Genomic DNA, 22,533 nt, shown 5'->3' with positions numbered 1-22,533 from the left:
AAGAAACCCACAAAACCAGCAGCAGCAGAACTATTATTCATGAGACAAGTGGAGGGAAATGGCAACAGCTTATGTAATGAATTGTCTTCCAAATGCATTTAACATCAAGGCTGCAATGATTTTCACAATCAACCAATCTGCGACTGGGCATTTGTTTTCCAAACCATCAGAAAAAATTGAAAAATGTCCATTATAGTTTCCCACAGGTCAAGGACATGCTAACAACTGGAACATGATGAAGAAATGACAGCAACAACATGTACTGTTTAAAGAATGTGCGCAAAACAATAATGGTACATTTCTTTGGTAATGTTTTATTTTTTAAAAATGGTTTTCTTTGAGATTGGAGATAATGTACAAAACTACTACAATGAAATCCTAAGTTGAGAGATGATGCATCGAGATGAAAAGGAGAAGGATCAAGTTTAAGGCACAGAATTTAAAAAAAAAAACAAAAAAAAAACAACAGTATAGTATGAGGACAACTACTGCAGTTACATGTATACACTTTGTCTTTTTAGATGAATTCTTCACATTATTTATATAGTGTTTTCTTGACACTCTTTAGCCCGTAAAAACTGGTGCGAGTTAATCATAAACATGAAAATGAGGTTTACTTTCTGCGCATTATCTGCTGCAGAGGTGCCTTTCCAACCTCCTTACACACAATAACAGTGCGCCTTTAAGACGAGCTGTACATGACAGCACATTATCTTTGTTGGCGTTAAAAAGGCACATTTTTTGTTACCGTTTAGCAAGCAGTGCTAATGAGGGCCAGCATTAAGTATCATCACTTAAACAACATCAAAGCGGATCTCCAAGACAAGAAAATGACTCCATTGGTGATTCACCACAAACTCATCTCGAGATACACAGAATTAAGGAGCATAAAAAAAAAAGAAGAAAACTGCCTTTACCCTGCATTAGTTTACCATTTCAACTTGACAGTTCATGATTCCTTTTTTGTATTGTGAGTCACTGGGCTTGATACCCAAAAGCCGCTTATATGGCAACCAGGGTCACCGTTTTTTAATTCCTTATCACGCCCTTTATGCACAGAGTGCAGTTCAACAAGTCATACTTACACAGTACGTATGTAATATGGCATCACAGAAAAGACCAGCATATGCAGATGACAAAGCCTAATCGTTGATGGCTGAAATTAGACAACTCTCATAAAGACATGAACTGTACACATTGTTTATCTTAACGTTGCAGAAAACTGGACAGTGAGCTGGTCCAAACCTTTTTCTTTGTGTATGTATTAAAAAAGTGAGTATCTGCACTGTATTCAAAGACTACAAACACTACAAATCAGGAGATGAGATTCTTTGGTACAATATGTTTTCATAGACCTTCCAGTATTTAAGTGAGATTTAGCAAACAATTCTGAACTCATCAGCAACTTTGTGCAGGTTTTCTGTCATAAAAGCCTGCAGTAAAAACAGCCCTTAAACAAGCACAATCTATACCTTTGGTTTTAGAAAGTAGCAGATTCTGTGATGTCCTGATTCACCTCTGATATTTCACCAGTTTCAGCTGTTCTACAGTGCTACAGTAGATATGTGGAAATGAAAGTCTGTGTTGCAAAATTACAGTATGCAACTAAGAATGTGTCACATAAACCTTTTACAGTGTTGTAAAGTACAAAGACTGCAACCTCATTTGTTTGAGCATTAAAAAAAGAGAAAAAAAAACACATGGAAAAACAGGGAGATGGTCATTTTGTTTAGTGTACACAACACATTGATCAAAATGACTAAAAAGAGGCAAGATACAACTACACAGCATTCCTTAGGCAGTCTGTGATAATACTTCTTATGTAAAGGATAGAATACTTAACAGAAGCAAATGACTCTACACTGAAGATTTAACTGACATGTTCATATACGTGGAGTTACTTCTAGCCCCTGCTGAGCTGGCTTTGATGCAGGAGCCCAGTGTCAAAATACGTCTTTCAAAGAATGCTTTACTCAACCACATCATACAACTGCACACACACTCAACAGTCATCACAGTCAACAAACACATGTCGACTATCACACACACTCACTCGCACACACACGCAAGCATTCCCTCTGCCTGTTGCTGAATTCAAAGTGACAGCGGCAGCAGTTTCCTTCAGTTCTTCTGTCCAGGGTCCAGTTATCCTTCGCAGACGCACCGTGGTCAACACCAGCTCAGGCCTCCCTATGTGGGGAAGCAGATGCCGCAGCACTCCATACAGATTTCCAGGCAATCTGAGGACTCACAGCAGGCATCCATGATGCCACAGTCCATGTCACAGGGGCAGTTGCAGTCGTCGCCCAGGTCGTCGCTGCAGCAGCAGCAGCAGCAAGCCTCCGATGTGCATGCGCCACACGAAGCCTGCGCCACCACCATGTTGCAAAGTGTCAGGAACTCACAGAACAGGCAGGCCAAGATGCAGTGGACACAGCAGTCTGGGTCAAAAACGTCAAACCAGCCAGGGTGATGAGTTGTAAGCAAGTGAGCAAATCAAACCAATCAAAAGAACAAAACACAGACATAAAGCAAATACACAAAATATAACGTGTTTGTAATATATTAATCTGTCAATACTCTAAATTGGATTTTCACCTAAATTAGTGCCTGCTAAAAAAAGAAAGAGCAGAACAGAGTGAGTGAGCGAGGTCTTGCATGCTCAGGAGGCCGACAGGTGGAACGGAGTAGGTATGTGGCAGAAGGGCGAGGGCTAACTAGGCAGGGGGGCAAAAGGAAATAAGAGAAATTCAAAGAAATGAATTCCTCTCCTGCAGTTTTGATTAACAGACAGTTAAATAATTGTGGCATTATCATGCAAACTGCCAGGTTGATCACACAAAGGTGATTAGCAAAGTCCAGGAGTCTCTCCCGGTAAATAAGTGGATTAATGCTGGCAATGCTCACACCTCTGATTAACATTTAACCTCCTCACAGACCCTCGTTAAAGAGCTAGTGGCATGTTTCAGCTTGTTGCTCCACAGCAATAATGAGTTCCCCTTTAAATCACCAATATACCGATTAACCATCACCAACCACTTCATTTACATGATTTCCTTTTAAAAAATGTATTAACTAACTCTAAACTTATATGTCACTTCATAATAGCTGAAGTTACAAACAGTTAGGTTTGGAATAAAACTCTCTGAGGACACAAAACCATGGGAGAAAGAAGCGGCCAGTATAAAAGGTGACATTAAATACAGAACAGAGACTGTTCATGCATGGCCCACAGATACACGACTGCACTAATAAGAGATAAATGTACACAATTCAATCAGTCATCAATCAAGCTGCTGCACACCAGAACTACTGGAGTTGGATCTAAGTCACTACATTATACTAAATATCATTCGGTAACTGCGCCTGGCATCCACTCCTTGCAGCTGTCTCTTTTTTTGAACTAAGGCCAGAGCAGCGCCACTGCTTTGGAGTGTTAAAAAGACATGATGTGGATGTATGCAGAAAAATAGCATTACAAACAGGGCACATTTGCATAACTTTCATCAGCCCATCTTGAGCTGTCAGAAGGGGCTGTTACTGATTGGGTTAGAGGGAAAGCGAAAGGAGGAGAGTGTGGAGGACGGCATGGGAAGGCAAGCTGTGGACCGCTGGATGCTCATGTTTGATTAATCAAAGTAGAGGGGAATTTTTTTTCTCTATTTTTGCGGTGCTCAGGGCTGCAGAGCTGACCAGAAGCAGCTAGCTGACTGTGATACAAACAAGATAGAGAAGGGAACATGAAACGAGCAAGTGTGTGCGTATGCGTGTATGTGTGAATGTGTGTGTGTGCGCGCATGTGTGTGAGGGTGCCTGAAGTTTGAATGCATCTTATTATCCTTATCTGAGGCCATAACACTGGCAGTGATGGAAGATGCATGAGAATAAATCCTTCACTTCTGAACATCTCATGTGGACATGCAGTAAATTACTGTTGGGCAGGTTGGGGATATGTTTCATGCTGGCAAAACAAAACACATATCACTTTCTCTCGTGCCATCCACTGCAGTGAACTGCCATCTGAGTGCGACAAAATGCCATGCCAGTGAGGACAATAAACACCACCCCGCCGCAGCTCCGTGCACGAAACCTCAAAGTTCAGCCTAACAAACTTCGAAGGACCCAGAGGGTATAGCCATGCCAGCGTTCAGAATGTAACAGTAGACTGTGAATATGGTATAAACACAGTACATAGGCATTAAGCAGCAGCTGGCCATCTCAGCTATTCACTTGGATGTATAATTCAACACCAGCGATTAGTCTGGATCTTAGAGAAGCTAGCAAGGAGGAGGGGAATGAAAAGGGGGGGGTCGTATACTGTACACAAGAGAGCTGGACGCAAGGCACATCTCCATGAAAACAGAGAGAGACAGATAGAAAGGTAGACAGAGACACAGAGTGAATCCAACCAACAGACAGACAGGACAGCACACACTGACACCGCTCCTGTTTAATGTCAGCGAGCGGCAATGAAGCCCGGAGTTTGTAGGGCCAAAACCAGCGTCCGGCGCCTCTGAGGAAATAGTTTGAGACATCTGGAAAGCGAACATCAAAAAAAAAAAAAAAAAAAAAGGGAGCGGCATGACACAAAACAAGCTGGATGGGCCTCAGAGCAGCAAGCTGTTGCAAAACATTCAACCTCACAAAGGGAGAGAGAGGGCAAGATGGCTAGACAGACAAAAATAAAGAGAGAGAGAGATTGATCAGGAAAAGCCTTGGTGGCCATGGGAATGCACAGAGGGCACACATGGGAAAAGAGGGCAGAGGATGTGGGATGGATAGTGGAGGTCCACCACATGCACTTTAAAGCAGGCCTGTTTATAATGCATGACTGAGGGAAAAGTCAAAGCTGGAGGACTAGCGCTTACACACACATACACACACACACACAAACACACACACCAATGTTTATAGCTTACACAAAGACGATGCTTACGGCCTTCCCCCTAAATCTCTAAATGAGGCTAAAGCAGCTTGGAGGCCTTAACTGATTACACACAATTAACAGAAAAAACACAAACTGGATGACAAGAGTTGAGGCAACCCACCCGGCTGAACAAAAGCAGTGTGGCAAATGACTCCTCAGAAGCTGCGGTGTTATCACAGATTGGCTACGGTGCCAACGGCATGTGCCAAGAAACACAGGGAGCAGAAGAATCCCAAGAGCTAGCTCCTACTAGCTTATGCCTTTTATTTCCAGTGTTCAGGGGGCTGTTTAGGAGGCTAATTTCACAGGCAAACAGATTATGTTAATCCGTGTAAACATTCAAACACCACAGCTTGGCTGTTTTCCGGGGGGAAATAAATAGTTGAGAGTGAACATATTGATTCTGAGAGCTCTTGCGTCTGCAAATAAGCAACACAAAAGCCACAATGAGACAGACTTGTTGAGCTGCTATTGTTTTTTTTTTTTACCCTCTCTCTTCTGTTCTTTACCAATTGAGATGTTGAATGCGTGACGTGTCTGGAATATCACTGACGGATGCATCCCACCTTCAGTGGAGGTTTGTGTGTTGGTGTTGTGTGGATGTGTGCGCGTGCCTTCTTGTTTTGTCTGGCTTGCAACTCAATCTGAAGCATATTTCAAGCAAAGCACCATGAAATAAAGATCTGACTGGCCAATTGTCTTCTTCATTTAAACATATGTCTGAACCTGACCATAGTGAATCTTTTAATATCACATCTTATTTTCCATCTTCACCTTGGAGTAATAGCTCACATAAAAAGACAAAACAGCAAAGGCCTTGAGTTGGATGAAGAGGTAGGACTTGCCCCTCTGCTTTAAAGAAACATGTCTAAAGCTCTCATATCGTCCATGCTGCAGAACACAGAGAGAACACATACATGTCCACAAACACACGCACAGCCACATAGTACAATAGTTGGAGGAGGGATGCGACGGGGCCCTGTTAATGAGGGCCAGGGTGGTGCTGACGGGATGTAGGGAGAGCCAGAAAGGGCCCAGAGAGGTGTGAGGGGCCGTGAGGGGCCCGAAGAAGGTTGGACACGTCTTTTAATAGGCACCCCATGCTCTCGGGCCTCGTTAGACGGTCACACCTATCTCCCCAATGGAAAAGGACCAGCCAACCGCCTTCATTACTGGACTCACCTCGGCCTTGCACCTGACAATGTGACGGCTTCCCTGCATGGCAAACGGATTCTCTGACTTGTTGTTAAAGAAAATAAAAGCCACAGGAGCAGGATAAGATGTCATTTGCTTGACGGGGGTGATAAATATGAGAGGTCATGCACTCCCATCATTAAAAGGTGAGAGAAGGTAAGAATTTATTATCAATATCTCATAAGGGATTTTTTCAGCAGTGCCTCCCAAGCATTGCCGCTGTAATAGACAAATCGCTTTGATGGTATTTTTGCCTCTTGTATTTTCCTACATAATACAGCTTCACAGGACAGAACTGATCATTTTATAAGACCAAGAGCTTGTTACATTCAGTCTTTTCGTTTTTGACTAACTACTCAAATTATTTTCTTTTCTAACTACTTAAATCTACCAATTTAGGTGTTTTTCTGACATGGTATAAAGCGACAAGGTATTAATAATAAGAGTGTGTTTTTTATATGCGAGGAAGTGAGTATTTAACAAAAATAATGGACTGCAAATTGCCGTTTTTGAACGCTGACGTATCTGGTGGACAATTTCTTATGATACACTGGATCTGTCCTTTTATACACAACACAAATCATTTTAAAATGCCCTGACTGGCCTCAGAGACATCACGGTGACTTATGGAAGGAATTTATGACTAACAGAAAATGGGATGCAGAAAAAGAAGCAAGCAAGCAAACAAATGTTAGAAAAGTTAGTATGAGTATCAATGCGTGCGTGTGTGAGTGGATGTGTAGGTGTGTGCTCTCTTTCACTTGCTGTCATGATCGCCTGTGTGAATACTCACCCTCTGGTAAAGGAGGCTTCTGCGACCCTGTGGAACTGCCTTTGCTGCGTCTGCTGCTGTCACTGTTGACCGACAAGCTGGACCTCAATTTCCTCTGCATCCTTTGCGACACAGGCGTGGACGGCTGCTTCCTTGGCTGCTCTGTCGTTGTCGTCGCAGTTGCCACTGATCTCGTGCCAGGGCCAGACCCACCCATGGCACCCACGCTGATGTTGGCACCACAGGAGCATGTGCGCATGGCCCCGGCCCCGCCGATGCCAGGGTGGATTCCGTTGCCGTTACTCAACCCGGGTGTGCCAGCCCTGTTGTGGCGAAAGCCATTTTGGTCCTTGCCAGCTTCTTCCTCGGCAGGCTCCGAGGACACTGGCTGAGACTCAGACTGAGGTTGAGCTGAAGGGAGACATGAAGAAAAGAGTTGGGTGTGTAGTTTCAGCACGTTACTTCAATCACTATTTAAGGACAGTTTGTCTGGAGTAATCTAAGCAAGCTAAGGCTCTTAAAACAAGAAAATCAAGTATCAAATCATAAATGCACAAATCATTATCAAACAATAAAACACAATAGCATAAAAAGGAACAAGTGGTTTACTTTAATAACTAACACTTGATAAGCCTGTAACTTTATTTTAATGGGAGATAACTTTGTCTGCACTCTTTGCACCTCGCACTTCATACCTTTTACTCACATAAAGTCATTGCTGCTTGTCATGTTCAGCTCTTATACCCCGAACACACCAATCTCTGCTAAATAATTCTCAGCAAATCTTGCCACCATTTCCTAACACAATAAATATCGATCATATGGCAAATATTTCAACCCGCAATGACAGAAAGAAAGCAGAGAGAGACAGGAACCTCATATGTGACAGGTTCACAAAAGCCACTGCTGTAGGCAGACAGACATTTGTGGGAGCAGTACCCAGGTGAGTCAAGACAGTCTGCGAAAAAGAGAGATTAATGCAGTGAAAGAGAAAGAGAGCCTGTGATACTGTGCATATACAAAATAGCTGCTGTCTGCAACAGTAATGATCTCCTTTCCTCTGAAAGCTCAGAGATGGCCTCAACTAGTCTTTCTAAGTGTATGTTTGACAGCCACAGAAAGTCAGGAGACAGCGACCTGTCTGATAAGAAAGAAGGCGAAGGATGTGAGTGAGCAAAGGAGGTGGCATTTTACTGAGAGGAACACCTGCACATTCAGCTCTACTGGGAGTTACTCCTACATTACCTTCCCTCCACATCAGAGCCACTGTGCATGTGCACGCACTGCCAGTGCATGGTTAACTTGAGAGTTTGTGAATTATTCATCTCTTTTTAAGTCTGTCTGAGTGAACCACAGTTATTCTTTTTTCTGCTATTCTATACTTTCTGTATATACATTGAATATAAGGTATCTTCACCACAAAATTTTGCCTTATTGAGCAGCTGTGTAGCACAAGCTGAAGACAACATCTGCAGCCCTGTTGAAATGTTTTGCAGCTGTCTAAATGTCAACAAATTTTCCAAAGTGGACGCAAACTTAATATAGAACTTGGTAATTTCTTTCCATCTCTATTTTCTTTCTGTCAGCTCACCAACAAGCGCAATTACGGTTAACAAGAGAGGGAGAGAGTGTGGGAATCAGGGCTTCATGCTTTTTAACAACACATCACCCTGGGAGAGGCCGGACGTGAATGTGGATGTAAAACAAAGCAATTAAATACACACACTGGGTTTTGCCTTCTCCTCATTCAGACTTCTGCATGCTGCTTCGATAAACAAATATAGACTTTAGGGATCAGGATTCCATGCAATTTGAATTAGACAACTGGGTAGCACACGATAGAATTCATTATGCAGTGATTTAAGACCAGGTTGATGGATTTTCCTCTCCAAAAGGCAAAAGCCTTGCAGCCTGCCCATGACAATGTGGGGAGAGGCTAAGGCTTGCTAACAAGGAGACTCAGGGTGAGCTACATCTGTTGTTGTTCCTCATTTTTACCCCTGACAGCTACAACTTGCTATATTTTTTCACTCCTTTTTCTTTTTCTTTAAAGCTTATTAAACCATTACCACAAAGAAAGGATGGAACAGACACTCACACACACACAACCCATGTCGGGTGTTCTCCATATCAACGCAGTGGGCTTTTCTTGGGTGGTCAAGGAGGATTTTTTTTTTTTTTTTAACTTGGCAGGGAGATGTTTTCTTTCAAATTGAATCTCTAATTTGTCCAAGTGGTATCCCATTATAGTGATCTGGTTCTGCAGACCAGTGCTACACATTTTTCCCACCCTGGAGTCAGTTGAGTCAGCTCACTCAGTGTTATAATAAACAAGAATAACCAAAAGATGGCTATTGTGACCTATTTCAAGAAACAAACTGAGCAGAAACTTCAATTTATTCAGTTAAATGTGTCTAATTTCCACTTCAAAAAGGTTGGATTACTATTGGAAATTCATGTTTAAACATTGGCAGAATCCAGAAATGAAAATCAGAAACTCTTTTGATCACACTACTCATGTTTTCTCACGTTATTCGAAACCTCAGCTGTAGCTACGAACACAAAAAACACTGGCTGACATTAATGGGGCTGACGGGGGAAATCCCTCTCTATCGCTAATGATTAACTTGTCCAAACTCATTTGCAGAGACCTCATACACACACAAACATAGCACAACTCACATGGAAAACTGCACTGTGTTTGAGTATTGTCCAGTCAATACCACACAGCAAACTCCTGCCTAGAGGATGACAGTTCCTTAACAAATCAATCACCGATAGTATCTCGCATAATAACGGTCATTTTTCCAATTTAGGTTAAACAAACTAGCCACGCGAGCTCACACACACATTTAAACAAACATTCATGCAAAAAAAGGGCAAAGCAGACTCGGAGACATAATTACCTTTCCTTTTGAGGAAGTCAAGCTTTCAATTTACCAAAGTATAAATAGTTATTAAGAAACCACCACATAAAACCCAGAGCACATAAGCGGCGACTCAGGTTTCTAACACGTGGCAAAGCCCGAAAAGTGGGTTCAAATCTGCAGAGAAGTGTGCAGTGGCAGGTTCCTGGATAGTCTTTGCAGTCTTTATTTTTATCCTGATGAACACGACGACTAAGATAAATGGACACAATGGAGTAATATTCATAATCATTGATCATGATAATGATGATACTGTCAAAGATGGCAATGACAGACTTGTACAGTCACCACGAGACAAATGAAGACGTAATGAGAGAAAGCAGAAATACAGTAAGTCCTGCTGAACTGTGCTACACTGGTTAAGTTGGAACATCAAAAACTTTCACTGTGCATGCAGTGTAGTGAATTTACATTTAGGAAAATTTATCAAACAGCCATTGTGCATTTCCGTATTGTGTTAGTCAATCCAAAATAATCACAGTAGACGGGACTCAAAATAATATAATCTGATACTGAAATTTTTGAACACAAGGTTTAATGCTGCACCTGAGGATTCAACTGATAAACGCAAATGTGAGCTGAGCCTGTTAATAAATGCTGACAGGGCAACACTGACACACTGCTGCTGCATTGTTCTTATAGCGCAGCAGGAAAACACAACCTGCATCAAAATTTGATATGAACAACTCCCATCAAGTTTTTTAAAAAATCATACGAGCTGTGCCACAAGCTTGAAGAGATGGGTAGGTGTCCCGAGATAACTGAATGCACACAACCTGACAGGTTGCATTAAAACACCATGTTTTGGAGGAGGAACTAGACACATACACACACACACACACACATACACACACACACACACACTTACTTCAAATTGGACTTGTAACCTCCCTATTTCCAGCACATCAACAACTGTTGAGAGTGTACATTTGTAGTTGAATAAAACATGGTATTCCCCTACACACGCTGTCACACACATCACAGGGGAAACTAGGGGGTGAGTGGTTCTTGAGTGTCTAAGCAGCATCCCAATTTGGTCCCAGCTACTAGTAGCTGACAGCCTCAAATATCTGGGGAGCATTTTTAAAAGGCCAGTGTTTGATGGATTCATGAAGAACACACAAATATAATTGCCATTTGTCACTGAGTCTTCAGTGGCTGCGCCACACAGGGACCAAGCACCGGAGTGCCTGGAGAGCGCTGGAGCTGCGCCAGAGCTGTGCGGGGATCGCTCTGTATGTAAAACTGAGTATATAAACACCTCCGTTTTTGTCACACAAAATAGGTCCTACAGGAGGAAGCTGGAAATTGCACCCAAAAGACAGAAAGAAGAAGAGGAGTAGATATATATATGTCACAAGCCGACAGGATCTCACACACACATGCACAAACACACACACATGCAGAATAAGACCTACCAGGAAGGAATATGCATGCATGCATGTCAACTGAAACAGAGCTGTATAAACAAGAATTCTAAAATAGTCAAGAACATGAAAATATAACACAGAGGTCAAACAGGGCAGTATGGAGATTCTCATTTGCACACTGCTATGCCGAGAGTCGCAGGTAAGGCAGGGAGCGGATTGAACAACCACACAAGCGCCGTCTTTCTAAAGCTCAGTCCTTTTTAATATTAATGCCCATGAGACAGAGAGGAAGAGGGAGAAGAGAGAGGAAAGGTGTTTGCCTAGGCTTATTAGAATGCCCATTCAGAGAGCATACAGTTATTCAAATGTCACATCATGTCAGCCAAATAAACACCACAAGCCATATCTTGTATTTATCTCCTAATAGCCATTATTACACAATGCTCCGAGTTTGTGAGTTAACACTGAATGAAATATGAGAGCAGAAGAGGAACCTTTACTTTTAGTTATGAGTCCCAAACAGCAACGAGCAGAATACACAGCGACAGTTAGCTCTGAAATGCTAATTCCACTATCACGGTCAGTGTTTTGTTTATCTTTTTGTGCCTCGTATTAGAAAAACATGTATATTTTCTGCTCGGCTGGCCATGTACCTGCATGATTGAAATGCTAATTTGTAAATGTGCAATGACCTAGCCAGACTCCTCTTACCACCGCCGCCACCACCACCCCCTCCTCTCTCTGCCAAAACAGCCTGAGGTATCATCTCTCCTCCTAACAAACAGCAGTGTGTGGAACAGCCCCTGCCTTTCAATCCAAAGGGATATATTTTCTCATTAGAAATTATACATCTTCCCTGTCCATATTTATAGACGCAAAACCAGGGGAATTATACTGCAGAGAGAGTGTGAGGGACAGACAGAGAGAGAGAGAGAGAGAGAGAGAGAGAGGAAAATAGTACAATGAATGTTATTACAAAGGGCTCTGATTGAAAATTTCCTTGGGCGTATCAAAGCCTCGTTTACCGTTTGACCTTCCAAACTACGGGACAAGGACTTCCTTTATTGTCTAGAAGGACGCATCAGAAGGAACAGACAAACGACTCAGGGATCATCATTTGAGTGTCCCAGCACAACAAAACCCACTAACTGTGATTACCATCAATATAATGCAGATATCAGCAGTGCGAAATGAGGGCAAATTGGTGATGTCAACTGGCAAACAAGAACTAGCATCTGATTAGAAAATTAGACTGCTGTTAGGGCAAACATGTGGGTGCCATGCAAACTCTGTGGTCTTGTCTTGAGCGTTTGCACAGTGGAAGGCAACCTGACACGGGCTAACAAAAATGTCACTTGTTCCAACAGACATGGATAAAAATGTGACTCTGGACATCACACAGCAATCCTGGCCCTGTCACTTCATACGCACGCATCACAATGTTTTGTATTTATCCAAGATAAAACGACGATGATGGCAGCGGCGCGGATGGTGATGGCCGCTGAGAATAGCTAAATTACCTGCTCTGATATTGGATCCTCATCAGCAAAAGTGACGTGCTCTGTTTGTGTGCGTGGGTGTGTTACCATAACCTGCAACAGAACTCTATTAGCTGTCTTCACCTGTCAACGCTGTAGCATCTCATTTACGCAGGAAACATCACATTTTTGTCTGTTTTTCTCTCCCATTCCAGGACAGCAAGCCTATAGTGCTCAGCTCGACACACTTATTTTCCACCCAGTTTTAATTCTCTGTGACAGTCATTCAAATTTGGCTCCTCCAAACCTGCTGCAGGAGAAGTGACACATGAAGACAGAGCTTAATATTATTTCCAAACCCCTCCTTACCACCGCCGCCTCCACTCAACAAAGAGAGAAGCAGGGCGTCAGGGATTTACTAATTTCAAATTTTGCTGCTGATTGAGTGGAAAAAATAACCCCCTCGGACCTTGTTCTGCTTAATTACATTTTACAGTAGCAAAGGCAACTTGAAAGACAAGAGCTTGATTTGACGACACAAACCTCTCAGCGTATTCAGTGCGTGAGGCTGGTTGAGGTGGGTGCACGTGTGTGTCTGCGCTGGGAAGGGGAGATGGTGGTGGGGGAGAGGGGGGGTCATCAATTATCCTTTGATTTCAAAACGGAACATTTTCCCAGATTAATATGTCTGACTGCTATCTAAATCATTGAAACTCCCAATGAGATGCCATTTTCTCTTACATGAATCATGTTGAGGGGAAGTCATTCACACTCAGCCCACCCCCACCACCCCCAAGCCCTGACCACAGAAGTCTCTGGTCTCTCCACTGTTTTGTGGAATTTGGCATGGTGCTAATTTGAGTGCTGCTAATGTAGCAGAACGCAAGACATCAAGGAGTGTTCAAAGCCTCACAACCTGGCTGCTGTGAGAGACACTAAATGGTGCCTTATTCTCTTCCTCTCCTCATTTCTGAGATGAATTTGTGCGAGCCTGTTTCTGCATTAAGCTTTGTCAAACGCCTTTTATTCTCCCTCATCTGTTACTTACCATCCAAGAGGGGAGAGAGAGGGTAGCAAAAACACAGCCCAATGCGCGAGTGCAGTATCTTTAAAAAGCTGCACATCTTGCACGGATTTAGACTTTACACGGCTAGCTACCAGAATTTCTAGAAAGATCAATTATGACGTGACTCAGAGCAGGCCTGAGGGAGCTGCCAGGCTCCATACTCCAAAAACGTGCTCCACCCTCTCCTCGCTGACGACTCAAAACAAAACCGGAGCAACAGAGCGGGAGTGAACGGGAGGAGACGGGGGAGGGAAGGAGGGGAATGGGGGTATTTTCAGTTTCAGTTACATGGATGACTCAAATATTCCACCAGCTTCAACATCTCCTTGCTGAAGTAGAAGTTCCACAGGAAACTCATTTGTTTGAAATTCAACGGCAAGCGCGCAGACCTGCACATGCGCACATTCGAACTTGTGCACATATACACAAAAGACATACACATGCAGAACAGCAGACAGTCAACCACACACACCAAATAAACACAACGCACACCTGCAGCAGATCCACTAACGCAGCCACTACTAGAGTCAGAGATGAGGATCTGGCAACCACTCCCTAAAAGCCAAAATACAACTGAGGTCTGTCTCCGGGTCACAGAGGGGATAGACAGTCTATCAAAATACCCCCACACCGAGTTCCTTTATTTGCTCAGTATCAATCTCAGCATTAACCCTCTGCTAATGGGACAGCTGTGGGTCAGCGCCTCACATCTTCGGGATGCCAATCAAGGTCTTAAGCTGAGAGATCAGCCTTTGGGACAGATGTGCTCGTCTGCCTCTGAGTGGCTTTTTAAACACGGAGACGCCCGTATCGATTTTAGCTCTAGACTGAAAGAGAGGAGGGAGGAGGTGGGGGGTGTCTTGCACTAGTCGGGGCCTGCGTCAGCTGTGGCTGTCTGCTAGCCTGGACGGGAGCCATCCCCTGGTCCCTGGTCACCCTCCGCTGATCAGGGGGCCTGACAGAATGACCTAGCAGAGAGGCACTGAACCTGCAAACACGAAGGGGGCAAGGAGCTGGAAGCTCGAGGGGGTCGGGCTGGTGGGGGCAACATCAGCTGAGATCTCAGTAATAGAAAAGGGTTTTAACCTTAATGTTGGAGCCAAAACCCTGTTAGAGGCCAAGTAATCCCCCCTGCGCTGCTCTCATTTGAACTGGCTGATTTTTTTCTCTCTCTCCCTCTCTGTGAGTGGCCTGTGAAAGGGACTGACACTGTCGAGTGTGGCATTGGTGAGGGAGGCAGTAAACATGAACCAAGCAGTCCACCTTACCTGTGCTTAACAGACAAAAAAAAGGTTGAAAAGGAGGGGTGGGTTTATTTAGTCATCTACCGTACGTTTTGTGTATTATATATAAAATGCACTGTAAAACAATGAAAATGCAGAGGTGCAGCGGTAGACAGTATCTAACATATTCAAGAACTGAACTTAGTTACAGTACTTCTGCTTGACTTGGGTGTTCCCATTGTATACCACAATCAACTTCACTGATTTTTGTAAACATATGCTCATTCTGAATTTGATGCAGCAACACATTTCAAACAAGTTGGGACAGGAGCAACTACAGACTCGTGAAGTTGCGGAATGGTCCAAAAGCACCTGTTTAGAACATTCTACTGGTAAACAGGTTCATTGGTAACAGGTGATAGTATCATGATTGGGTATGAAAGCGGCATCCTCCAAAGGCTCAGTCTTGATGCATTGTCATACATTCAACTAAACAACAACAACATAGAAAGTAGTTAAAAGTTGCTCCACCTCCACCAACAACTACATTAAATTGCTGCATACACATACTGTGAATATACATGTTTTCTATTACATTACCAGCTAAGATTTTGAAAGCAGAACTTTTCTTTGGGGGACTTTTCTTGAGTAGTTTCATACTGCAGTGTTGCCCCTCTCATTTAAGTAAAAGATCTTAATATTTCTTCCACCGCTACAGATTCATGCTGCACTAGAACCATTTAGACACGAAGGTCAATTGGTGTTTGAGCGACTTGGAAAGATTACTCTTAATACCAAAATTCTTGGCAAAAATGCACTTTTCTCCACAATCAAAGTCCATATATGTCGCCTTGTATCTAACATAAGCACTTAAAAGACTGCAGTCCATGAATTGAGGTATGCATATCTAATCATTTGGCTCAAGTATTTTGAATATTAAAAAAAAAAAAAAAAATTAACAGTGAATAGGCTCGGGCACTTCGGGTAAAATATGCTAATTAACACACTTGAAATTTCCCATATGAAATCTATCTGCACCAAGACAATGAGAAAATAATTACAACAGAGGTAGAATTACAATGGCCATTTTAATCAACCCCTACACTAGCATTTCACCCTATTTATACAGTTTTTGATTCCATGACCCACTGGTAAGTAATCACTTGAAAATTATGGTTCCGTTTATAATAGGTCTATGCTTTTTAGACACATTATTTCTGCAGAGACAGGGCTCTGAGGATTACAATAAAGATATGAATCTTGCATAACAACAATCACCATGTACTTCCTATAGCAGAAGAAAAAAAACATTCTGGGAAAAGAAAACTGGCATGAGGTTAAAAAGTCTCTTAGTGCTTAAGTAACTTTGGAATATACATGAGGTGAAGTGCGACAGTCTGAGAATGTTGATACCACACTTGGGCAGCAAAAATATTTCAGCACTGATGAAGAAAATGATGAGGAGGAGGCACTTGCCCTTTGTTTCATCTCAGTCTAACTCCTCCAACTGTGTGGCATCATAACGTTTTATAGTTTTGAATATAAATCTTAATTGTTGCACTGTCAAGGAATATTTTCTTGCTAGAGAGGTGCAAGTATGAGATACTCTCCATTTAAACAATCCCTTTTACTGCATTTATTAGGGGTCACAAATTCACTTCCAAAAGGTCAATTCTGCACACAGGTAATAACCTTGAAAGTGTGCCACTAAAGAGCCCAATCAGGGATTCACACAAAGGCCAGACTAATGTCTTTCTTTAAAAAAAAGGGAGTCATGTTATTTGACCTTCCTTTCTCACTACAGAATTTCACTGAGATGAAAAAAAAGAGAAAAAACAGACCTGTTCTTCGGAAGCTAGTAAGGTCATCTTTATCAACCACAGAAGCATTAAAAAAAAAAAGTATTTGACAATCCAGTGAATAATGTGACGATTAAACTCCTAAAACTGGTGCTGGGTGGTAGCAATTTATTCTGAGGCAGGGGCTGGAGAGCCGAAGCCCTGTTTGCAGGAGATATCAGCTGCTTGAAAACCCAGAACGGTCTCCTGAGGAATGTCTGTCTCCCCCACAAGATTCTCCCTCCTCCCCCAGGATGGCGCAGCCACAGAGGAACCGCTCTCTGACAACGGCCTTACAGGAAGGGCAGAATGGTACTTTTTTTTTGTCTAACAAGCCACAGTGGTTGGCAATCCCGGGAACCACTGCGCTTCAACTTTTTTTTTTCCACCATGTGACTTTGTGAAACTTCGCTTCATAATGAAAATTTCAACTTTGTAGGTCACACGTGATGATTAATTGTGTGGTTACTCCGTTTCATGTACCCTCCTGAAAATGCAAGCTATGCTCCATGAGGAACAGTTTCAAATTAATATGGAACCGCTGCCATGTTTACTTTCCTGTTTTAAGGGGAACCCACTGGTTAAAAAGACAGCTTGTCAAAACAATGTTATCATAACTGCAATAGGATATGTGCTGTTATTACAACATTACAATAGGCTTCCTCTTGTTGTGAAAAGTCACCATCCGCATACTGTACACAAGCTTCAAATCAGACATCAGGGGGGAAAAAAAACAGCAAGGGCCAGGATGTAGGCAGGCAGATGATTTCTTATTGATTTCCTGTTTCTGCAGTGGAGGGCTCTCAATTACCCGTACCAGCAAGCAATCTGATTGGTCACCTCAACAAACAAAACCACAGTGGGACTATGACATAAATAGGTTCACTTGAGCCTCCGCTAAATGTCTGAATTTCCAACCTTGCTTTAACCACAAACAGACAGGCATAAATAAAATAAAGAAACTTGGCGGTTTTGCCTTTATTTGACATGACCATTTCATGTTCTAACTCTCTCAAAAAAGAAGTAACATAGCTTCCTCTCGCTAAAATTCCCTTACCAGACAGTTTGAGTGTGTGTGTGTGTGTGTGTGTGTGTGTGTGTGAGAGAGAGAGAAAGAGAGTATGTGTGGATGTTGAGGGGGTGACATCAATTACAACACAAAACTGTTGTCACAGGAGCTTATCTGCTGAGATGAAAGAAAAGCATGCCTCCCTCCAGAAGCGCAATACTTCACACACCTGCCATGGTAAAAGATCTCTTGACAGAAAATCTTATTACTATTTTTTTTTTTTTGCAACTGAGTCTCTTTTCCTGGCTGATTCAGTAAACAAGCCACTGGCAAGTAATTAAGCTTAATACCAAAAAAAGGCAGGAAAAGGCACCCTGGAAAAGTTAACAACCCAGAAACAAAAGCAGTGTTGTTGTGTCAAATGCAAATGCAACACTTATTACTGCTAGGCACTTCCATGGATGGAAGCAATCAGTTGCTATTAGCCTTTGATGACACATCTCACTCTTCTTAAAAATGATAAAACACACACACAAAGCTATCAGCCAGTTTTCTTTAGTGACCTGCAGTCCATAACTCAGTATCTAGTCATTTCACTGAACAAGAGTGCATCTACATTCAATTAGACCTGCTAATAAGTCAAGCAGTTCGATGCCAAGTGATTGTTTTGTAAAACCTCCCTGTGTAAAGGTTATTTGCATAAAACAATGTTATGACTTCAGTGTTACAATACAGGTTTACTGAGTTCTAAAATCAAATTATAGGACACGGAAAAAAAACAACCATTGTTTTAAAAACGAAAACATATGTTACTGGTATGGTTGATTATTGCTAAGGACAATACACCCCTGCAATGTTGTCTTAGCCTGTAAGATGAATGACACTGAAGACAGGAATGCCCCTAGCAGCTGGCACAGGTACTCTCCAATAGGTAAATGTTTGGTCAGGGGTAAAAACATTGTGGCTAAGTTGCAATCAGTGCATTAAAACAGGCAATGCCAGAACCACAAACAGGATTTCCCTACTTCCAAAACAGAGGGCTGAGGGTTGGAAGGAGAAGCAAAAATGGAGGAATGGGCCAAGTCTCGGTCATTACGGCGGAATGAGAAAGAACGCATGTTAGCACTCGCTCGCCAAAAGACCCCGGTGCTATCTTGATATTATTTTAATTGGAAACACTGAAGCTAATATTTTAGTTGGCCAACTGACCCTGCTTCATGCATGCAGGCTGTGCAACTGTCATAACAGCTATTCTTGACAGTTGGAGCGTGTTCATAAAAAAAAGGACGAAATTATAACAATTTAGAATCTAAATAAAACATTCCTGAGCAGCAGTTAAACTGGACCATCTGACCAAGCGACCAAAATATGTTAATCATTTTCACTCTCTCCAATTAAACGGCTCATTGTTGTTTATCATTAAAAATAACACCAAGATATCCTGCTGTCCACCCACAGCTTTCCCAGGTCGTTAAAACTTACTTCTTACAGGCTCGCGATAATTAGGCTTCTCCTCGGTCACGTGACTTTGTCCTTCAGAGGCTGGTTTCCTGGGAGACGGTGTTCTTCCTGATGATTCACTTTCACAAGCATCTAGGGTCACAAGCATTAAAGTTTAAACATGGTCGAGGGAGAAAAACCTGTTGCACGAACAGCTAAAGCAGCAAAATATTACGGTGTGTAGTGACGAACAGAAAGGGCTTCGGCTGTTTACTTTAATGTTATCCTATTATGAGCTCAACTGGTCTAAATTAACGCATATTAGGGCCATTCCCCCAAAAAACAGATGTAAACTTTTACTGCAGGGTCAGCCACAGTGTGGACAAAATATCAGGGACAGCTGGAGGAGCCAGAGGTGCAGAGGCCGCTTGGCCTATTTTTGCCAGAAAAAGCACAGGCCGCTGGCAAATGGTTGCACAACATGGCGGGGCGGTTCAGGTAAAGGCCTTGCCAGAGCTCTGGATCTCATTTTCTCTCCTTCTGTTCCCGGGTGTACTCTACCTGCCAAGCTTCTTTTCACTGCCATAAAGGCTGCATTCATCTAAATTGGAAAAAGTATGTTGGTAAAAACTCTCGGCCTGATAGCTCTGCAAAAACACGAGGGACAGTTCCACTCATCTCTCTCTAAGCTGTGTCTTCTGGCTTCTTGACTTCAAGACTCACTGACGCTTTGCTCATTGCACACTGCTGCTTTGTTCAGTAAATAAACCTTCCACAATGACTTTATTCACTGGTTTGGTGCCAGATGCCTGCTCATAGCCCACAGTTTTTTCTCATAGCCTGCAAGTTTTACAGTAACACACTGTATCTTGAGCCACTTTTTGCTGTGATTCTCAAGAAAAAAAATGGTGAAGAATGATTCAGCAAAACCTAGTAGCAATCACGTTTACCAAAGCTTGATGCGTTTGTTCCAATGCTACAACACTCTCTGTTTGTATGCAGTGATGGATGAGAGGAGCGGGACAGATGGGCGCAGGCCAGCAGCCCTAGATAGATGTGGCACATATCTCAGCTTGGAGCTGATGTATGGTAGCGGCAGTTGCTTTAGCAGCAGTACTGTGTGATGCATCGCAGTATTTAGTGATCACAGTTAGAAATAAATTGGTCTATTCTCAGTACATCTATAGTCCCCTGAGAGGGGAAATCCAGTCTTAACTGCAAACGCCTTTGAAGGTCCAGCGAAAATCCATTCGCAATCCAGCAGCCCCAGTGATTGCTTACTTTGTCCTACTTTGCTATTTTTTGACAGTGCCATAATGATGCTTGGTATAAATAGGATGGTTAACGGTTCATTGCTTGTTTGAAGAAAAATGAAAAGGGGGTGTGGGGGTAAGCTTATTTTACATGTGATAATCTTAGGGGCAACTAGAAAGTTAATTAAAAACTATAATTGGCTGTGGTTGCTGTTAATAGTCACCAGGGCGTTTCTTCAGACTTTATTGAGGAAAAAAGCAAAAACATTATCAAGGCTTAACATTGGAGCACAGATACCGACATATCGTAAAAGTCACACGAATATAATTTAAAAAGACAAGGCTGACATTGTCGCAAGCAGGCCAATAAACGCTGATACGCATTCACTGACTAATTTTCTATATGCAACTTTTCCCTTGTTTTCTCTCATGTTTGATTGCAAGAACATGACTTCTTGACAGACTATGTCACTGATATTTATAGCTCAGTTTCATTGCCTGAGAAGAAAAAAAACACCTCAGACATTCACATGAGAGAACTTCATGTACACATGAGCTGTGCATCTGTATCGCAGGGATTACTACATGTTTGAAAGTCACTGAGAGCTTAAACAGGCACATTTTGGTTGAATTATGTTGTTAGATGTGAGCCAGTGCAGGGCCAGACATATTTAGTCTTTGGGGGGGTAATGTCTTCTCACACTCCTAAGACTTAATGAAATATGAGTTAACTGACATCTTGTGACCCCTGGGACACCCTCATGCACCCTGGGGAGCCCCAGACCCCATTCTGGTCACCCTAAATGTAGCTTTTTCCTCTCATGCCACTCCTGTGTGCCCTTACCTTGTGAGGCTGACAGCAGGGGACTTGTCTCTTGCTGAGGGCCCTTTCTTGGCCCTGCCGGCCCACCCGGAGGAAAGACAGTCTCCTTGGACATGAGACAGTCGTCTTTTTGGGGACACACTCGGCAGAAGAAGTTCCTCCCTTTCCTCAGCCCTCAGCGCTGTGAAAACCAACGTCTCACCATCAGCACAGGCTTGTAGACACAAAGCCACACCGTGTAGCTCATTACTCAACATGAGAGAGTCATCCGCTTATTTCACACGCCGAGAAAAGTGACGTCGAGCAGCAGTAAAACTTAGTGGAAATTTCCCTTGTCTCGCTTTTTACATAAACTTGCTGAAAGGCTCCATATGCAACCCATTTGTTCACACGCTCCCTTTCCTTTATCAAAAAGCGACGGACCCTTGCTAAGAAGTGCTGTTTATAGCGAAAGCGGACATGTTGTTTATATAGCATAACTTACCTTTCAAACATGTCAACTGCCCTGCTTCAAATCTGACTTACTCCCATCCTTCCTTCCTCCAACTCTTTCCCGGAGACGTTGGGACGAAACAAAAAGGGACACCGGGTGAAAGAGCAACTTGGAGCGTCCAAAAACTTTTCCGGTAACTTTGACTTGCCAGTGTGTCCCGGTCCCACTTTGTCCAGATGCTGTTGACGTATGAAAAAATAATATCAATAATAACCCTCGCGACGCCTCCGACGTTCAATGGCGGGTAGTTCGCTGAGGATTGTTGCGTCTAAAACATTTTCATCATATCCGGATTCCTGTAGTAAAGCCAGCCAAGCCGCTCTTCTCTCCCTCTGCTTCCCTTGGCGGCAGAAAAGTGAACAAAGCCCTCCCTGAACATATGTCCTCAAAATAAAGTGAGGGGGAAAAACTGGAAAAGAAGCGAAAGTTTGAAAAACAAAACGTTTTGCAGGGTTTTTAATTGTCGCCTCGATTCTACAGTGAAACATGTGAGAAATGTTATGAAAACAAACAGCTAAAAGTACACTGAAAGTATTAAATATTTTGACAAAGAAAAGTCTCAAACTTGGGCGACATGTGTCAACATCCCTCGTGGGCATGGAGTTGCTCGGTTGTCATGGAGATGGTTTAATTGTTATCACGTGACTTAAGTATGAAATGTCTGTCACGTGTGTAAGAGGGACTTTATGCAGTGACGGGAAGGCCCGAAGATGTGCTTGA

At 42.7% G+C, this 22,533-nt stretch overlaps 1 protein-coding gene across 1 annotated transcript; it reads right to left on the bottom strand.

The window, feature by feature from the left end:
- Nucleotides 1–329: 329 nt before the first annotated feature.
- mdfic (MyoD family inhibitor domain containing) lies at nucleotides 330–22,163 on the bottom strand. Its single transcript, XM_076722392.1, has 5 exons — nucleotides 21,805–22,163; nucleotides 21,342–21,501; nucleotides 19,287–19,397; nucleotides 6,915–7,304; nucleotides 330–2,441 (listed from the first exon to the last, which is right to left on the bottom strand). The coding sequence occupies exons 2-5, from the start codon at nucleotides 21,433–21,435 to the stop codon at nucleotides 2,191–2,193; spliced, it is 846 nt and encodes a 281-aa protein (XP_076578507.1). The 5' UTR covers nucleotides 21,436–21,501; nucleotides 21,805–22,163; the 3' UTR covers nucleotides 330–2,190.
- Nucleotides 22,164–22,533: the final 370 nt, after the last annotated feature.

This window comes from Chaetodon auriga, chromosome 22 (assembly GCF_051107435.1).
Source record: "Chaetodon auriga isolate fChaAug3 chromosome 22, fChaAug3.hap1, whole genome shotgun sequence".
In the NCBI taxonomy this organism is placed as follows: domain Eukaryota; kingdom Metazoa; phylum Chordata; class Actinopteri; order Chaetodontiformes; family Chaetodontidae; genus Chaetodon; species Chaetodon auriga.
This window is presented reverse-complemented; position numbering and strand designations above follow the sequence as displayed.